The following is a 19,595-nucleotide window of genomic DNA, read 5'->3' as shown; positions in this document are numbered from 1 at the left end:
TTAAAGGGAAATTGCAATTGCCTCCAAAAAATTTAAAAATAAGAAAAAAGAAAGGTGAACCTTAAATATATGTACAATGTTGACATTTCGGGACAACTTTTAATGCGAGAGTTAGTATGGGATTTCTATATGCAGGGAATACAAAAAAATAACTAAAACATGTACTGTGCAGAGCCAGTGTTCAGGACAACTCCATGATCAAAGTCACTTGGCTGGTCCTTGTTCAGAATGAGGAGGTATCCTAGTGTCTTCATCCAACATATCTCAGACTGGGGACTTTATAAGGAACATAATTTTATTTCTTACAGTTTGGGAGGCTAGGAAATTCAAGATACCAGGCCATAAAAATCAACAATAAATGGAAGAGATTGGACAGATGAAAGAAAAATCATAATCCACAACTGATGTCTAAAAGTACAGTGTTTCTGTTATATTTGGAGTGTGGCTCAATTAGTGTCATCACATGAAACTGGTAAGATTAAATTGTCATTATAAAAGGAGCAAATAGCAGAACTATGTAGAGTACAATACATCACACAGAAACTTAAAAAGAAGATAAATAATTGCATTAACTCAAGAGATAGTATCTATTAATTGCTGAAAGATTGCCTTTTATATAAGAAACCTTCAAAAACTATCATCTTTAAAAAGCCCAAGCATTTCTCAGAGGAAGATATACATGTGGCCAACAGATGCACGAGACGATGCTCAACATCACTAATCGTCATGGAAATACACGTCCAAGCCACGAGGAGATAAACCTCACCCCAGCTGGACTGGCCTTTATCAAAAAGACAAGATAACAAGTGCTGGTGAGGATGCTGAAAAGAAGGAACACTTGTGCACAGTTGGTCAGAATATAAAATCCCATATGGAAAACATAGAAGTTCCTCAAAGAGAGAGAGAGAGAGAGAGGGAGGGAGAGAGAAAGGGAGGGAGGGAGGGAGGGAGGGCAGAACTGCTATGTGACCCAGCAGTCCTGCTCCTGGGTATATATCCAAGGGAATTGAAATCAGTCTAAGAAGCATCTGCACTCCCATATTTACTGCGGCCATCACAGCAGCCAGGGAATAGAAGCAATCTACATGTCCACCCACTGATGAATGAATGAAGTGTGGCCCACATACACAGAGTACTACTGAGCCATAAAAAGGATGAAATCATGTCACTCACAACAACAGGGTTGGAACTAGTGGTCATTATGTGAAGTGAAAGTCAAGTGCAGACACAGAAGTGTGCCATGATCTTACTCAGGTGGAGACAAAAATAAAGATATCATAGAAGTTAAAAGTATAATGAGAGTTACCAGAGTCTGGGGAGGGATGGGTATGGAAAGATGGTGATAGGTTATCAAGCTCTAGGCTTCTATTGCATAGGAGGGTGACTATAATGTTAATGTACTATATTGTTCTCTGCTTAAAAACATGAAAATCTAGAAGACAGAATTTTGAATGTCATCATCATAAGGAAATATTAACTATATTAGCTATATTACCTCAACAGGACGTTATACAATGTGTGCCATGGATTGCAATATAACATAACATCTCATAGAAATATATAATATTTATTGTTAAATATTTTCTTTTAAAAATAATATTGCTCTGTATCCATAAATATGTTCAACTATTCTGTCAATTAATATAAATTTCTATAAGCATTAAAATATTAAAGTTAACTAATATAAAGTACACAGTCTGTGGGTTCTAGGATTGGGCTCAGGGTTTTTTCTATCAACGTCTGTTCTCTCACTAATTATAGTTGCCTCTGAAATGGGAATCACTTCCTCCTCCAATAGTTAAATACGAATAATCTTTGAGCATCAAATGCCCTAGATTCAGTACAGCAAAACTGAACACTGAACTTACAAAACCTCTGAATGGTATTTTTGTCTTTCAGTGTTCTAATTAGCATGTTTCCTTGTTAGTGTGAACACACATACACACACACACATACACATGCATACCACAGAGCTGAACTTTTGTTTGTCTGGACAGATGCACCATGACCGGGGCAACAGGACTGTGTGGATATGTATGCTATTCAGCGTTGGAGGCATGATTGTATTCAGTCACCTCATGCCTTTTGACATCAGGGGACAGAAAAAAAATCATATTAGGTTCTTTTCTTTAAAACAATATTACAGTAAGTGTTTGGTGTTCTAAAAATGACATATACTATTTTATTAAAGTGTCACCTTTTTATCAAAATCATCCATGCATAATTTCTCCCCTTGCTCTGAAGGCGGTGTGTTAATTGATAGCCTTTTTGAAGTTAAATAAGTGTCAAACAGAGACTCAAAGGATCTGTTATCATCATGCAATTGCATTTGGTTAATAACCTGGCTGCATCCTTTGTTCATATAGGACAGCTCTGTAAAAGCCCTGGCATCAATGGATTTTACCCAAAGTGACAAAGGAAATATTAAAATTGCAATGCAGTTTCCTTTATCTTCTCTTATCTAAATGGAGATGGTGTCTGCATCATGGCATTGACTCACCCAGGGAAGAGGAAGTTAAAATACTATTATTTCTTCAGAATGACCTTTCTGCTGCAGGGTGTGCTTGGCTAAGAATTATAATTTGACTACAGACATGTTGTTTAAAATATGTGGAGCTAGAAATGAGCAGGAAGCCCAATCTTTGAGCACACACAGCACAACTTGTGCAATTTTTCTATATTCTTTTAATACTCCTAGTATTTGATCAACATGTTGTTAATGCTTTCTTGACACATAATTTGATTCATACCTTGACAAGTATAATTAATTATATTATCCCAACTAGAGTAAATATTTTAAAGCAAATTGGTAAAACTGACAATAAACAAAAACCACAGAATAAATACAGTTCTTTCAACATCTGAAATTGTCCTTTTTAAGGAAATATTCATGAAATGTCTATTTCAGATACTAACCACTTATTTTAATTATTGAAATGGATGAGTTGGTGGTATTAAGAAAATTAATAATAAATAACACCCACTGGCATCTTTTATAATGTAAGTATATTAAAGTTATACACTTTATGCAGCAAAACTTTCCTAGGAAAGACAATTAATTAAATAAGCAAACAATTAATTTCATTCAAGGCTGTTCTTTGATGTTATGCTCAAAATTTTATAATTAGCCTGGTACTGTGCCTTTTAGAAACAAATGACAAAATCATTCTAAAGCACGCTTATTTTACACTTACTATGAAGCAAGCATTGAGACTATAAGTAAATACATTTCTTTTGTTGAGTCCTTCATCCTTTTAATAATTATCTATTTAAATGTAACTAGAAGTCAAGCATTACTATAGGTACAGGAATTAAACAGTGAATAGTGACATTTTAAATCTAAACTCAGTAAAGTGTCACAAAAGTATGTGTAGAACACTGTGGACCTAAACCCACCTGATGTTGTAAATACAAACTCAGTACCTGAATCATCATTATCAAAAGTTTGCATAAAAATTGAAATTTCTCATGTTTACATCAGGATGTTGCAAAACTTTCTATTCAACATATCTGCATACAAATTACAATCCAAACAGTGGCGACTGAATTTCAAGAAAATGATTGTAAAGTAATTTGACAAAGATTAGTTTCTTTTGATAATGTAGTAGATGTTATGTTAGAAGATTTCAACTCAATGATTACAGAACATGATTATGTTGATATTTTAAAAATGGATTACATATGAAAGTGTTTGAGCTAAGATATTTAGCAAAAATAAAATCCTAATATGAAATTAACTTATTTACTTGCTCTTAAACAATTCAGAAAAAAGTACGAATTATTAGAATTCTAAAAAAAGATATTTTCTTGAATAACCAGAAATATACTATAAATTTAAGAAACAAAATAAAAAGTAAAATATTATAAATAGCAAATATTTAATAAAATAGTACATATAATAGTAAGATGTAAAATAAAAGTAATATTAAAACAAAAATATCTTCCAAAAGTTAATTGACAACACATGCTGTTATCATGCATAGAATTTATATTCTTTTTTATAAGGATTTTATTTATTTATTTGAGTGGTAGAGTTACAGAGAGAAGAGAGACAGAGAGGAAGGTCTTCCATCTGCTGATTCACTTCCCAAATGGCAGCAACGGCCAGTACTGAGCTGATCTGCAGCCAGGAGCTTCTTCTAGGTCTCCCACACAAGTGCAGGGGTCCAACTGATATGGGCTGGGTTGGGTCTAAATTAATTTTCCAGATTCTTGTCTTTCACTTAGAGAATAATTCTATGTACAGACTCAAACACAGCATGCAATGTGATAAACTTTATTTATAAATCAAGAAAACTACAGAGGCTCATTAGGGTTTAATTTCAGGAAAGTTGGCCAGGAAAAGGGAATTATCAAACCCTGCTCTGCTCATCCTGAGTCCACAAGGAGGAGAGAGCGAGCTTCCATCCTTCCAAGCTTTTTATGAGCTTTAGAAAAATGGAAGTGTTCACTTAGTACCATCCCCACATGCCAAGTAAGAGGAAGTACTTCCAAGAGAGAGGTTCTCTGATTGACAGGTAGGCAAACATGGCAACACAGAGCGAAGGAGGTGCAACTTCTGGCTCATGAACTTAAAATTATCTATCCAAGCTTTCCCACATCACAAGCAGTTGGGCCATCTTCTACTACCTTCCCAGACCATAACAGAGAGCTGGATTGGAAGAGGAGAAGCCAGGACACAAACATGTGCCCATATACAATGCTAACACTGCAGACAGAGGCTTAGCCTATTATGCCACAGCGCTGGCACCAGAATTTATATTCTAAATATAATTTTTAGGGAATCAAAAAAGTCAATATGTGACTTTATATTTAAAATTCAAAATTCTAAATATTGAAACTGTATTAAAATTTTTATTTGCTTATTACATGATTTGCAAAACTTATTCAATGATCTCCTGAATTGCTCTTATATCCTGCCTAATATCACATAACAGCATGAGACTTCCAATTCTTCCATGATGAACCATATTGTACAAATTCCAGTTTGCTTCATTGCATCAAAGATTGTAAAGAGAGTGAAGACAGAGTGGAGTGGTTGCCAAGCTACTCTGCATTAGTGTGGTAGCTTTATACAACTCAATTCATCTTTTTTTTTTAATAAACATTTTTATTTTTCTTTTTTTAACTTTTATTTAATAAATATAAATTTCCAAAGTACAGTTTATGGATTACAATGGCTTCCCCCCCATAACGTCCCTCCCACCCGCAACCCTCCCCTTTCCCACTCCCTCTCCCCTTCCATTCACATCAAGATTCATTTTCGATTCTCTTTATATACAGAAGATCAGTTTAGCATACATTAAGTAAAGATTTCAACAGTTTGCTCCCACACAGAAACATAAAGTGAAAATACTGTTTGAGTACTAGTCATAGCATTAAATCTCAATGTACAGCACACTAAGGACAAAGATCCTACATGAGGAGTAAGTGCACAGTGACTCCTGTTGTTGACTTAACAAATTGACACTCTTGTTTATGGCCTCAGTAATCACGCTAGGCTCTTGTCATGAGCTGCCAAGGCTATGGAAGCCCCCTGAGTTCACCGACTCTGATCATATTTAGACAAGGCCATGGTCAAAGTGGAAGTTCTCTCCTCCCTTCAGAGAAAGGTACCTCCTTCTTTGATGACCCATTTATTCCACTGGGATCTCACTCGCGGAGATCTTTCATTTAGGGTTTTGTTTTTTGTTTGTTTGTTTGTTTGTTTTCCCCAGAGTGCCTTGGCTTTCCATGCCTGAAATACTCTCATGGGCTTTTCAGCCGGATCCGCATGCCTTAAGGGCTGATTCTGAGGCCAGAGTGCTGTTTAGGACATCTGCATTCTATGGGTCTGCTGTGTATCTTACTTCCCATGTTGGATTGTTATCTCCCTTTTTTATTGTATCAGCTAGTATTTGCAGACACTATTCTTGTTCATGTGATCCCTTTGGTTCTTAGTCCTATCATTATGATCAATTGTGAACAGAAATTGATCACTGGGACTAGTGAGATGGCATTGGTACATGAAATGGACACTATGAGAAACAGTGACTTGATCAGCTCTTGTCCTGACGGTTGATGTACAATGTAATACTTTATCCATTTTAGTATTTTTTTTGTTCTAGTACCATTGGTTGAACTCTGTAATTAACACACAATTCATCTTTCTATGACTCAGTTTCTTTGTGTGTAAAATAGGAATAGCAGTAGTCCCTATTGTTGTGAGTTCATAAATGAAAATACCATGAAAGAATATCTGGCATAGAGAAAATTCTATGAGAACATTAGTTATTGGTTTTGACTTCTCCATATACTTTCAGTATTTAATTGGCATTTTTGGATGTATGGTTCTTTGGCCAACTACACAACCATCACCATCTGCATTACTTTGTAACTCTTTTTCTCAGCAGAGGATGATGAAGATGAAGACAAGGATGAAGGGGATCATATTCCCTTAGTCAGTGTTGATGAGATTCTTTAATTTTCCTAGATGGAGAAAGGGGGAAAATAGATATCAAATGGAGAGGGAGAAATAAGAAAACATAATAAGGAGTACAAAGGAAAGAAAAGAATTAGGAAAAAAGCCACTTATTTTTCTGCTTTCTGTAATAGAGTGATGTCCCAGGAGTGGGCGGCAGATTCTAGGGCAGCATCAACTGACACTCAATCTATTTATTGGATCCAAGACCAAAGCCAAAGTCAGTGGTGGTGCACTGAATCATTTTTGTGCTTCCAATTTCTGACACCTTCTGTCAGAAGCTACAGAAAACACTTTTTAAAAACTCACCTGATCAGATCACCTGAGCACCTCTCTCTTGATAATTCCAAGTCAATGGTGAGTAGCTCAATTACATTTGCAGACATAAATGCAAGTAAAGATAGAAGTCACAGACTTAATATTCTGTCTACCACAGCTGGAGATCAAATTAAAGAATATATAGTTCTATTGAATTTTTAGTACTTCTAAGGACAAAAAGTACATATTTCAGAAATTCAAAAGAATAACAAGAACTCACTCTCTGGAGCACACTGACAACTAAGAACTGATTTATCAAGTAGAATGGTGAATGTGTTGACGCAATAAGAAATTGACATGTTGTGGGTTTTTTTGACAAATATTGAGAGTCATAATTCTTAAAACAAATACACACGGAAAAGTGTGCAGAGTGACACAACTACTACATGAAAAGCTCTTGCTTTTCTTGTTTTAATGACATTGAAACTGAACAAGGTTTGACTAGCACGATTGGAAAGTTGAATATTAATCATCTTAATTTCTGTATTTCTGTAGTTTTGTTTTCCTAATTCATCATGATGTATGTGCTTCTGTGTGATAGAACGTATTTTTTCTGAGTTCAGCGATTTGAAATAGTAAATCAGCTCATGTAATATTTCTTGACTCTGAAAAAGAACCAGAGGAGCCTAAGCCTTTCCAAATCACTCTTGCTTTTCATTTAGCCTCAAGATAGCTAGAGGGAAAAAAAATGCTTCCCACATCGTAAATTGTGGTTGTATGCAGATTTATTATCCCTTAGCTAACTTAAAGAAATTGTAGTTTGCCTATGTCAGCATGTATGAAGTTGTTTTACATGTGGCGTACTGTAATAATTACAAGACAGACAATTAATAATGTAGCATGTGTGCTAATGATGTAGAAGCTAAGATTTATTGTGACTATGAGGATGAATACAAGCAATCCAAGATCACTGTGAGAAAGTGAATGGCTGAATTGAAGAATACAAGAAAAGCTTCAAACTTGGGTATGGATCTCGGAAGAATATGGTGAAAAGAGAAATCAGGGTTTTTTGTTATTGACTTTATTTATTGTGCTTATAAATCATACCATCACTTTGGAGCCCATAAACACATATAATTGAGTTTTTTCTATTAGCCATGAACAAACACATAGAAAAATAGCCAAGACGTTGTATTTCACAGGCATCAATCTCCTAGGGCAAAAAGCAAGGCAAAGGTTGAAATAAGGGATTGCAATTCAGGATCAAAGAGAGAAGCAGTTACAGTAGACGGAATGTTTAGGTAAAGACAGAATGTCATGCAAAGATTCAGCCATCAGGCCAGAGATGCCATGTTCAGTGACGGGTGCATTGAGAGTAAAGTTAGGATTTGTAGCAGGTAAGATTGCAGAGAGAGCAATCAAGGCTATTTTGAAAGTGCCATAATAAAGACTGTGGGTTTTATGTAGAAGGTGAGAAGTCTCCAAGTCAGGCTTTGTGACCTGTTCACTTAGGGAACAATTTAAAATTTTAGGTTCCTGAACTCCATTTTAAACCAGGAGTTTAAATAAGTTTAAATAAGATTATATAAGATTTATTTGAAAAACAGAGTTAGAGGCAGAAGCATAGAGAGAGGTCTTCACTCCCCAAATGGCTGCAACAGTCGGAGCTGTGCTGATCCAAAACTAGGAGCTAGGAGCTTCTTCTGGTTCCCCCAAGAAGGTGCAAGGGCCCAAGGACTTGAGCCATCTTTTACTGCTTTCCCAGGTCATAGCAGAGAGCTGGATCGGAAGTGGAGCAGCCAAGACTCAAACCAGCGCCCATATGAGATACCGGCACTTCAGGTGGTGACTATATTTCTTTTTAGAATCTCTGCAAATACTAGGCCTTGATGCAGTCAAACCTCCCAACAAGACTTTGGGAATGTCCTTAAAGGTGGTTGCACTCATGACTGTCCATCACCTTCCAATCATTGCTCTGCCCTTCTCTGCCTTGCTTGGTGTACTGTGACGCTGGCCTCCATGGGCCACATCATTCTTGTCTGTTACACTCTGAATAGTTGTCATCAAGTTTGACCAAGGGGACACTAGTAGATCAGTCGGTGGGAGAGACAGGTTGAGATATTGATCTCTTTCTGTTCAGCTCAAATCTGACAATGGCACATTTTTCTTCTATTCATTTAGGCAGGTCATCAGCCAAGACTCAATTTGGCAGTGTCCAGTCACATCAATCTCTTCTCTTGACCTTTCAAGTCTGTTGATGGCCACTGAGTACTGCTAGACCCTTTATACCATTCATTTCTTTTTGGCTCCCTCAATCAACAATATGAATATGTTCACTGAATTCTGTTCCATGAATTCTTTCAGGATGAGCACTGGGGTTCTTGCTGGAATTCAGAGAGATACAGTTATGATTTATAAGAAAAGGGTCAGTAAGATTTATATTTGAAAAGATCATAAATGGCAGCAGCTTGAGAAATTAACGCAGATGGGGGAACTCAAAGCAAAGAGGTCAATTACAAGGCTTTGGTAAGATACTAGAAGACAGATGCTATTTCTGGAAACTGAATTCAGATACTGTTTGGGTCCTGAAATCTCCTGAACTCTATCACCATTGAATTGAGGAGAGACAGTGGGGTTTGGACCAATGAAGAAGATTGTATTAAAGATAATTCACGGGGGAGCTGGCACTGTGGCTTAGCAGGAAAAGCTGCTGCCTACCTCGCCAGCATCCCATATGGGCACTGGTTCAGGTCTCAGCTGCTCCACTTCCAATCCAGCTGTCTGCAATGGCCGGGAAAATCCATAGAAGATGGCCCAAGTCCTTGGACCCTGCACCCATGTGGGAGACCCAGAGGAAGATCCTGGCTCCTGGCTTCAGATTAGCACAGCTCCAGCCGTTGCGGCCATCTGGGGAGTGAACCAGCAGATGGAAGGAACTCTCTCTCTCTCTCTCTCTGCCTCTGCCTCTCTGTAACTCTGCCTTTCAAATAAATAAATAAATAAATAAATATTTTTTTAAAAAAAGATAATTCCCCAGTTTCACAATTGAACTTGTATGCGTGTGGCTATAGACATAGAATAGGCAGATAGTTGAGAAAGTTGTTTTTGGAGAATGATTGTATAAATGTCTTTATCATTAGACATCACAGTTAGTCTAGTGCTAGCATTCAGATATTAGTAAAGGATTCTGAGCAAAGGTGAAAGTGCTTGGAGATGGATACAGGACATTTTGTGCGCTGTCTACCTTCTGCAGACGTGCTACAGGCACTTTCCCAGAAAGGGGGAACAGTTATAAATATTTTTTATATTTTATGAGATCACATTTCATGTACTTTTGTCACCATAAACAGCACAAATGCTGAAGCTGCATAGTGTAGACTGCATGTGACCACTGTTTTCTGAGCCCTAAATATTTTACAGTGAAAACTAGATGAGAAGTTTCTGGAGTTTTTTCCAAGTTTCCAAACTCTTAACAGCAGGCTTGAGACATACCAGGTAATTCGGTTACTGCCAGAGCTCCAGTAAAACCCCCGAGCATTCTGACACTAGAACATCTCCTGATGAAGCAGTGTTCATGCAGTGATGAGTGCCAGCAAATGCTGTAGACTTGTTCTGTTTAGGTGGTGTGGATTTTCATATCTAATGTAAGTCAGTGCTCTCTTATGTGCTTTTTGTTAAAAAAATAAAAATAACGTACTGCTTTTATTTATATAGTGCCTTACATAAAAGCCAAAATATTCCTCTAAGTTCCCTGTGTTGGGAAAATATGGAATATTCTTACATAAAGTAATGTATTTTTAAAAATTGCTCATTTATTTAAGGAGAGAGAGAGGAGAGAGAGACAGAAATCCCATCCACTAGCTTACTCTCCAAATTCCAGCAACAGCAAGAGCTGGGGTAGGCTGGTACTAAAGGAGGCAGTATGTTTACGTGGGTGGTTAGGGACCCAACTATCTGTGTCGACACCACCTCCTCCCAGGGTCTGAAATGACAGGAAGCTGTAGTCAGGAGCCAGAACTGGAAATCAAACGCAAGCTCTCGATGAGAGATTTGGGCATCTTAACATATTTCTTAATCGCCAGGCCAAATGGCCACTCCTAAAATAATGGTTGAGGGAATCTATATGTTATGAGAATGTTTCTTGTAATTTTAAAAAGCTCAGGTTCATTTTTTGATACTTAAGTTCTTTGCCTTTATTACACATAAATAATTAACCCATTTGTCCTACTATTGTTGAAGTGTATAAATATAATGACTAATGATGCATATCATGTTTCTCTTTGTAATGCATTTGTAGCAGTGGCAGTGGCTACAAAAAGTTTCCAGTTTGTCTATGATCAAGGTGTTATTTTATATAACACAGATCTCGAGTATCAGTTTTGAAATAAAAGGATCTGTTGGTTCTGAGCTTGCAGCTTAGTTCTGTATGACAATCTGTTCACAGTTCTGCTCTGTGGTACTTTCTGTATAGGAGCTCCTTTGACCCAGGTCCTTGGGGGCACAATGTGATATGTAACATTATTTCTAACCTTAAAAAGGCTTATGATCTTGTCTTATAAGTAGAGCATAAACACTTTTAGGACGTTTAAAATAACACATGAAGTGTGAAGGGAATGGCAAAGGATCAAGGATTGATGTACTTAGTCAAGGTCAAGAAAGGATCAAGAAAGAGTAATTCAAATGGGGCTAGAACAAAGAGTGAATCTGGGACAGAAGTGAGGAGCAAGGAAAGTATCCCATGTGCTCCCATTTTCATTATGAAACATCATTTTATGTGTGGTTTGTAGGAGACCATAATGAGTTGCACATTTGTGCATGGATCACTAAATGATTTAAAAAGAAAAACATGCCAAAATGATTCTACACCTATACAAGTATCTTAGGTAAAGAGTAGATATAAGATCTACAAAATAATAATCAGTGGTTACTTAATTAAATTGATAGTTTTCTTCTTAATTTTATATATGTGTAATTTCATTTGCTGACCATTAAACATAATAGATATTTCCATAAAAAACTCCTATAACAGAAAACTTATTTTATATGACGTGATGATTTTATTTTAATTTATACATAAAATCTTGACAATTAATGAATAAATCGTCTGCTATAGTGCAACATTGGGTGCCGTTATAAAACACAAGTAGGTTAAGCATTTGGCAAAGCAGATGAGACACCACATCCTATGTTGGAGTGCCTGGGCCAAGTCCCAGCTTGCGGCCTGACCCCACTTGCTGACAATGAAGACTGTGGGAGACAGCATAGTTGTGTCCCTGACACTTACTTGGAGGACCTAGATTGAATCCCTAGCTCCCAAGTTTGGCTGAATCCGGTCCTTGCTGTTGAAGGCACTGGGGAATGAACCAACAATGGGAAAACAAGAATCTGTTAGTCCTGAGTTTCCAGCTTGGCCTTCTGACAGTGTGTTCACAGCTCTGCTCTGTGGTACTTTCTGCACAGAGGGGAGCTCTCTCAGTCTATCAGTCCACGTCTTTCTCTGTCTACCTCTCAAATAAGGAAAGAAGCATAAAGGCTGAGTTTGAATGTCCTTGATTGTGCTGAGTAGGTGAGGGCGTTATTTACATGATGGCTATGAAGTTTGGATCTAGAATGATCTGCCTGATCACTTTACTTATGAGGATTTTCTAACTAAATAAAGTGCACTTGAGGAAGAGGCATGATTGGAGGATATCATATATTAAAGTTGAAGCTCAGTGTATATGGCATATGGAAGATCTCAAAAATACAAATAAGGAAACTACTAGATTTTGCCCATGAGGCAATAAAGTAAATGACATCACTTTGATTTTATCGATAAAGAAAATATTTATTTTTCAATGATGTTTACATTTAGAATTAAAAATATTGGTTTCAGGTAGCTATTTAATTATATGGTAATTTTTATGAAAAATTTAAATTTATCACCTACTATAAATTTTAAATGCTCTTTAATTATGTAAACATTTGTTATTTTTATTTCTATATTGCATTACATTTCATAATTTCTGAATTCTGATCAAATACTATTGTGTTTTTATTCCTGATTTGGCTTTATGTCAATTGTTACAATATGTAAAGTATTAATTAATGAATCTATTTCAAAATAAAGACTATATTTTTGTGAGCATTTTGTTAGTATCATTTCTAAGGGGAATGAATTCTGGAGGTGCTGCTAACAGGATTGCTGGAAGCCAGTCCACAATGATAAATGGATCTTCTACAATGTGATTCAATGCACTTTACCAGTGAGGTCTTGCTGTATGTAATAAAAGCTGAAGTAAACACTAACTTAGCTGCTTCACATTAAGGCACAGAGTCTTTATGCCAAGAAAGAATAAGCACCCATCTGCAGAGCACATTTAGCGTTGCACAGATCTGGAGAGCCCAAGAACTGAGAATTTCCTCAACATTTGTGTGAAGACTTTAGACTTCTCTATATGATTCTTAGGAAGGTTCACCCTTGCCAATACTCAAAATCTTCTGATGACATCATTTAATGATAGTGCTTAATCTCTTTAATCTAGTTCTCATAGAGAAATTGCTTTGCCTCCCATTCTTCTGTGGTATGTTCTGTATTTGGGTACTTTTTTTGTTGCATTTAGGCTGTTTTTCAGTGCCTGTTATCCTACAGAATCCCCTTAGTTTTGTCATTGCTCTATTCGTTCCTAATTTTAATTGGTACTGTTGGGTTTGATTAGTGTCTGCAGCTGTTGCTGAAAATGAAGTTGCTCTATCCCATTACACTTTATCCTCCCATTGTAATGGGCAAGCATTGCTGGTAATTAGATTATTGTTTACTTCAAAACCTGAAACCAAGCAGTCATTGTCAGCTTGCAGAAGCTTCAGTAGGAATTCACACAGTACCTGCCATCTGTTCTTTTCATGGGGTCATAACAGATCATTTCTGAAACTTAACTGTTTTTTTTTTTTTTATCATTGCACTGAATGAAGTACCACAGCATCCCATAATAGTTACTGAGCTATAAAGCAATGCATCTATCTTTTTTGCAATATGTATCTGTCTAATACAGTGCTAAAATCCTTGAAGTCTGTAAACAGTGTGTGTCAGCTTCACCAACAATCAAGCAGAAATGATGCTTCCCATGGTTGGAAGCACCAGGGTTGTCCTCATACACTCAGAACTGTCTCTACATGCTCAAAAAAAAAAAAAAAAAAAAAAAAAAAAAGGAAACCTTAAGGAATACAGTCTTTATCTCAATATTATTCCTTTATATTTATCCAGTTTGTGTTTTAATGAAAAATTGTCTAAATAATGTATATGTGCATTGACAGAAATATATACCTTCAAATTTAGGAGGTATTGTGTTTATTTCTATATTTTGTACAATTTTGTTTAATAATGTTTAGGAAAAAAATTTCTTGTTAGATTTTCTTGGTATACAAATCATGCTGTGAACCACACAAATACATATTTTACAAACCAGATTGGTGGGGTATAGCTATTAAAAACTTCCCTTTAACATTCTCTCTGTGCTTTGACTTGGAGTTGAATCAGTCAGTCTTTCCATGTATGGAATGTATTGTCCTCTGGTTGTTATCTGAGAAATTTTGTGTTAGGATAAGCAGCAGAATCCCTTGCACTTCATGATCCACCCTTGTGTCCTGGCGTTTTTTTTTTTTTTTTTCTCCAGAATATACAGTCACAGGTCAATTGTCTGAAATTTTTTTCCTATTAAACTAAAGCTTCTAAATTTCTTTGTGACTCAGCCTATATCAATGCAAGCCTTTATTTGTTGGATTGGTTTGATTTGGTTTAGGTTTCCATAATAAGCTATGCTTCTAATTCTTTGATTCTGAGAATTCTGTACTCAACCTAGCCAGGATGACACATACATATCTTCCTATTCTATTTTTGAATCACATTCAAACAAACATAGATACATGGATAATGGTTAAGAAGGAAAATCTGTAACAAAAATATACAATGAAAGGCAAAGGCTGTTTATAACATCCTATTATCTGCCACATTTACTTAGTTTATGAATAATGTTAACATATTGGCATATACACAAATGATGATGTACATTGGCAGAAGTCTATGAATTCAAATTCAGAGAAGTATTAATTTAATCTACTTTATCATAACCAGAATAAATGGCAAGAAAAAAATTGGGCAAGAGTGGAGATGTTAAAATTTTGTGAGTTTTGGCCTGTTAAATATCTAGCATTTGGAGACAGCTGCTTGTCAGTTGATACTTTTAAGTTCCACATAATTTAAGTGTTGCTTAGAATTTTACCAGGTTCAGAAGAGTACCCTCAAGTTCAGTTAATGGAGAGTATATGAATTCCATTAAATACATAAACATCACTGCAACCAGGACCCAATTAGTAACTGTTCATCTCTACTTCTCTATGATAGCTATAATAACTGTTGCTATAGTTCGATTATACTTTTATTGAATATTTTGTTTTTAAAGTTTTTGTTGTTTTCTAAAACGTAGAGCAGAAGAGTTCCATCTTTGCTGACTTCACAAGAGGTAACCAATTCTGTGGGAGCATATTCGCATTTAGATTAATACCATGGAGAGCAGAGATTCGGCCATGACTCACGTTATTCCCCCTGCTAAAAGCTCTTGTTATCTCCTTTTAATTACCATGGTCCCTGTGCTATTAAACAAGAAATGCAGTGAATTAATTAGTTGTTTTAATAAAATGGGGCTTTTAAAAATAATTATTAAATGGAAAATTATGGTTTATAAGCAAAATATTAGCTTTGGGTAAGTTTTATTGTATTTTTGTGTTATCAACAATAACAACCTAATAAGTTGGTTTGCAGGATAAAAATGAAAGAAAAGTCAGCAAGTCACCTCTTTAAACAAGAAAAAAGCAAATTCATTCTACAATGAAAATGACTCGCTAGATAGGCAGTCCAGGCTGGGTGGTGCTTTCATGCTCTCTGGGGAATACGGGCATCTAAAATTCTGCTTCTGCCATTATAAGATTCCATTCTTAAGGATCTTTTATCTCTGGCAACTGCTAGAGACTGAGCTGTCTTGTGTACATTTTACAGAGCAGGAAGTTGGAAATGGAAGAAAACTGTGCCCTAAAGTGACCTGACAGTGCTGCGGACATCTCATTGGCCAGATATTTGTCAGAACACCACACATAACAGCAGTTATGGAGTGAGTCTGGAAACTCTAGTTTCTAACAGTGAGTCTGGAAATTCTAGTTGTCTGTTACAGGTGAAATGTACAGAACTGAAATTTGGAATATGATTATGAAAGAAGAAAATGGAGCTATTTCTGACAAAAGCAAATGTATTTCCTTTTAGTATTTGGTACTTAGCTCATAATAATGAATGCATTCATATGCATGAACCTATATATGCATATGATATATAATATGTATTTAAACACAGATATGTATGATATATTTTAATATGTATTCATCTTAAGGGTATATTTAACCAGCCTATGCTTTCAGATGGCTTAAATTTTTCTGTTAAAGATACTTCTTATGCAAAAAATATATAACTAAATATACCCTTTATAAAATAGGTAATTTGGTGAGTATTTAGAAGTTAATATATAAATATATTGGCATAATTTGATAAATATTTAATATTTGCATACTACAGAAGTATTAAATTTGTTAGGTAGCCATAGTAATAGATACAAATTACAATATATATATGATGAAATATATTCAGACATTTGAATTATCAATGCAAACCAATGTATTATCATTTATTCAAACTTGGGACAGTCATTGACGTCTAATCCATATTTACAAGCAGAAAACCCCACTTTTTCAACATTTCTACTATCTAATACATGTAATACCTGAATAATTTCAAAATGTTTTCTTTTGCAAGTTTGACAAGCAAGAGAGCAAATACAAAGATAAACTGTGTTACCACCTCGTAATGTGTTCTCATCATGAATTGTGATTTGTGTTCAACAAATAAAAGCTAATGTAATTTTACATTTAAATTTTACATTACCTGGTTGTCTTACTTAATTTTTGTTTGTCCTATACCTAGAAACCATAGATATTGCTTTTCTGATCTGAAAGTATGAGTACCTCTACTGGACATAAACTGCGTGTTCTTCTGTAATTAGAATTTCAGCAGGCAGGGGTCAGATTTTTTTTTTTTTTTTTTTTTAGATTTCTAAATGTTAAGCTTTATTAGCTTTTTAATTTAGTTTTCCTTTCACATATTTCCTCTTTCATTTTAGGGCTTTTTTTTAAAGTTCATTTTGTTTTTGGTAGAAGATAGAAGATGCAGCTAGACACCAGCATTTCATGTTTGGGGCTCAACTCCAGCTTCTGACTTCAGGCTCCTATTTATGTAGACCCTGAGAGGCATCGTAAGGTCTAATTGAGTCTGTGCCACCCACAAGGGATCTCTGGGGAACTGGATTCAGTTTCCAGCTTCAGTTGCCCACCAGTGGCCCAGCTCTGGCCATTCAGGGCACTTGGGGAGTGAACCAGCAGATGAGATTCTCTCTCTCTCTCCCTCTCCCTCTCCCTCTCCTTCTCCCTCTCCCTCTCCTCCCTCTTCTCCCTCTCCCCCCTCCCCTCCCTCTCTCTCACTCTCACCTCCTTCTGCCCCTCAAATAAAATGAAATTTTCAGGCTCTTCCTCTATGAAAAGAAGGAAATGAATAAAAAAGGCTAAGCCAAATTCTGGAGAAGTTACAGTGGCTAAAAGGCGTCGTTTGGGTGAGAAATTAACCTGTATCTGATTATGATTAGGGATAGTTGTGACACTCGAACAAAGCTCCAGAAGGTATTCAGTGACTCAGGATACCCCACCCTGCCTCACACCGCAGTATCAATCTCGCTCTAAGTTGTAAAAGCAAAACACACATGGAGGTGAAGCCACCACAGTGGTTCCCACCCTCGTGCACCTGTCATTTCCACACTAAGCAGTGCCCAGCATGGTGATGCTCCCAACATGCAGTAGGGCACTTCAGACTTCTTGATGATCAAATTAGCAGTCACTTCATCAGCATTTGCTTGAGTTTCAAGCCCAGTTCATGTTGGGCACATGATAACACAAATACTCAGTAATGATTTTGAGGTTATTTAGGAGCTTGTATCAACTTCTATGGGCAATGGATTTTCTCTTATACTGATGAAGAGAAGTGTACTTTCTTGGTAAAATATTCCTCTGTTTTAAAAATTACATCATTCTATCAACTCTCTGCCCCATTTTCTTTATTACCAGGCAGTCTTTTGAAAAAACGAAAGGCAGCCTAGGTATTTTTAGGTGTCATCAAGCTGCCTGACTCTGTTTAGAGTGTCTCAAGGAGAATGGAGCACCCACAGAATTCAGAGAGCCCTCAACATAGACTGGAGGCTGAGTTTAGAGGAAAAAATTACCAGATAATATTAACAGTCTGAGAAATCCCAGGACAATCAGAGACTTCTGTGTGTCTTAGCAGGAAGAGAACTTAGGGACCAATTTTTTCCTTGCTATTTGCAATTTGCAAATTTTTGCAAATTTTTCCTTGCTATTTTCAATCAAAAAGAAAACAAAGACCCAGAGAAATTAAATGGCCTGTGCTGTGGTGTTGCCATATTCATTTAAATAGAGCTCTTGTGTCCTTTTCTTTGTCTGATTATTGAGTTCAGAAGTCATCTCATTTATTAAAACAAAACAAACCCAATGGCATATATAAAAGATGTGCTTACTATTACATGTCTACTTTGTGGTATAGAGAAATTTTATTTCAAATAGGGAAAATTGTTCATGTTCCTAAGACTTAGAATGACAGAAGATGCCATAAATCAATAGTGGAATTAGCGATATATTAAAATTGTATTTGAAAAAAGACAGAAAATCAAAATTAGTATGCAAAGTCATGGATGATTCCAGAAGCCTAAAAACCACTATGAACTTGGAAATGAAAGCTCTCTTGCGGCTGCACGTGTCAGACATCACCATGAGAAGCCTTTTAAAGACCTCACCTATTGAGGAAATGATGGTTCCCACCTTACCTCGGAGACTTTAACTGTGTGATGTGTGTATTTCTATGTGTATTTCTTTTGTTGTACCATTTCAATAATTTAAATCACAGATTTGAGGAACATTGACAAAATTGAGTTTGTGTCTGTGCTTAAATACATCAATTGTTGAAATTTCCTGGTGATAATAAACTCATTGGAGAAAATCTACTTTTTTCTTGTTTCAGTCTGCATGTCCTTGCATGTGAGAGTTTGAACATACATGTGAGCATGCATGTGTGTGTGTAGAGGTCACCAAATGGAAACTGGGGAAAAAGAGCAAAAGTGATATTTAATTATCCCTAGAAATATAGCCTTATAGTGTGTAAGAGGTAAACCAGCTTAAAAGTCACATGTAATGTTGCCTAACTTGGTTTGATATTTACATTTCAAGGCCTCAATTTTTAGCACCTTGCAAAAGTCCTAAAAGGATGAACATGGAATCTCCAATCCCCAAACTCCTGAAAAGACAAAGGAGAAGCACAAAGAAAGGCTACATTAGTTCTAATGAGTGCAGATTTTATTCTCTCGTTCTCTTAATAAATCACTGAAAATGCAACATTTTCATGGGAAAGTTATTAGAACCAGGTCACCACTAACGCCTTTAAACTAGCTCTCAGAGAGCTGCAAATGGAAAAACGACTTCATATGAATCAAAAGTGAATGCATTTGCATAATGAACTTTCTTGCTCATCCATGGGCAGGCTGAGAGAATTGTCGGAAAGCTGTAAAATTACGTTTCTGCTTTGTTTCAGTGCACCTGAAAGGTACAAAATGATAAATCTCATCTGGCAGGATTGATAGTCAACCTTGCTTAAGATCCTTACATCTTTTGATAATGTTATTCTGTCAGACCTAGCTGTATTATTGCCCAAATTAACATAGGTGAAAGCAAGGATACTGCC

General features: G+C 36.2%; 1 protein-coding gene across 5 annotated transcripts in view; it reads left to right on the top strand.

The window, feature by feature from the left end:
• The window catches only part of CCDC102B (coiled-coil domain containing 102B), a 391,238-nt gene extending 372,377 nt beyond the window's left edge, over positions 1–18,861 (top strand). For all 5 annotated transcript variants that reach the window (XM_070050066.1, XM_051851122.2, XM_070050063.1 and 2 more), the window contains one exon: positions 15,750–18,861. In XM_070050066.1, the coding sequence (XP_069906167.1) occupies positions 15,750–15,786 (37 nt within the window). In that variant the 3' untranslated portion in view covers positions 15,787–18,861. The remainder of the gene's footprint in view (positions 1–15,749) is intronic.
• Positions 18,862–19,595: the final 734 nt, after the last annotated feature.

The sequence above is a fragment of the Oryctolagus cuniculus genome, chromosome 10 (assembly GCF_964237555.1).
Source record: "Oryctolagus cuniculus chromosome 10, mOryCun1.1, whole genome shotgun sequence".
In the NCBI taxonomy this organism is placed as follows: Eukaryota; Metazoa; Chordata; class Mammalia; order Lagomorpha; family Leporidae; genus Oryctolagus; species Oryctolagus cuniculus.
This window is presented reverse-complemented; position numbering and strand designations above follow the sequence as displayed.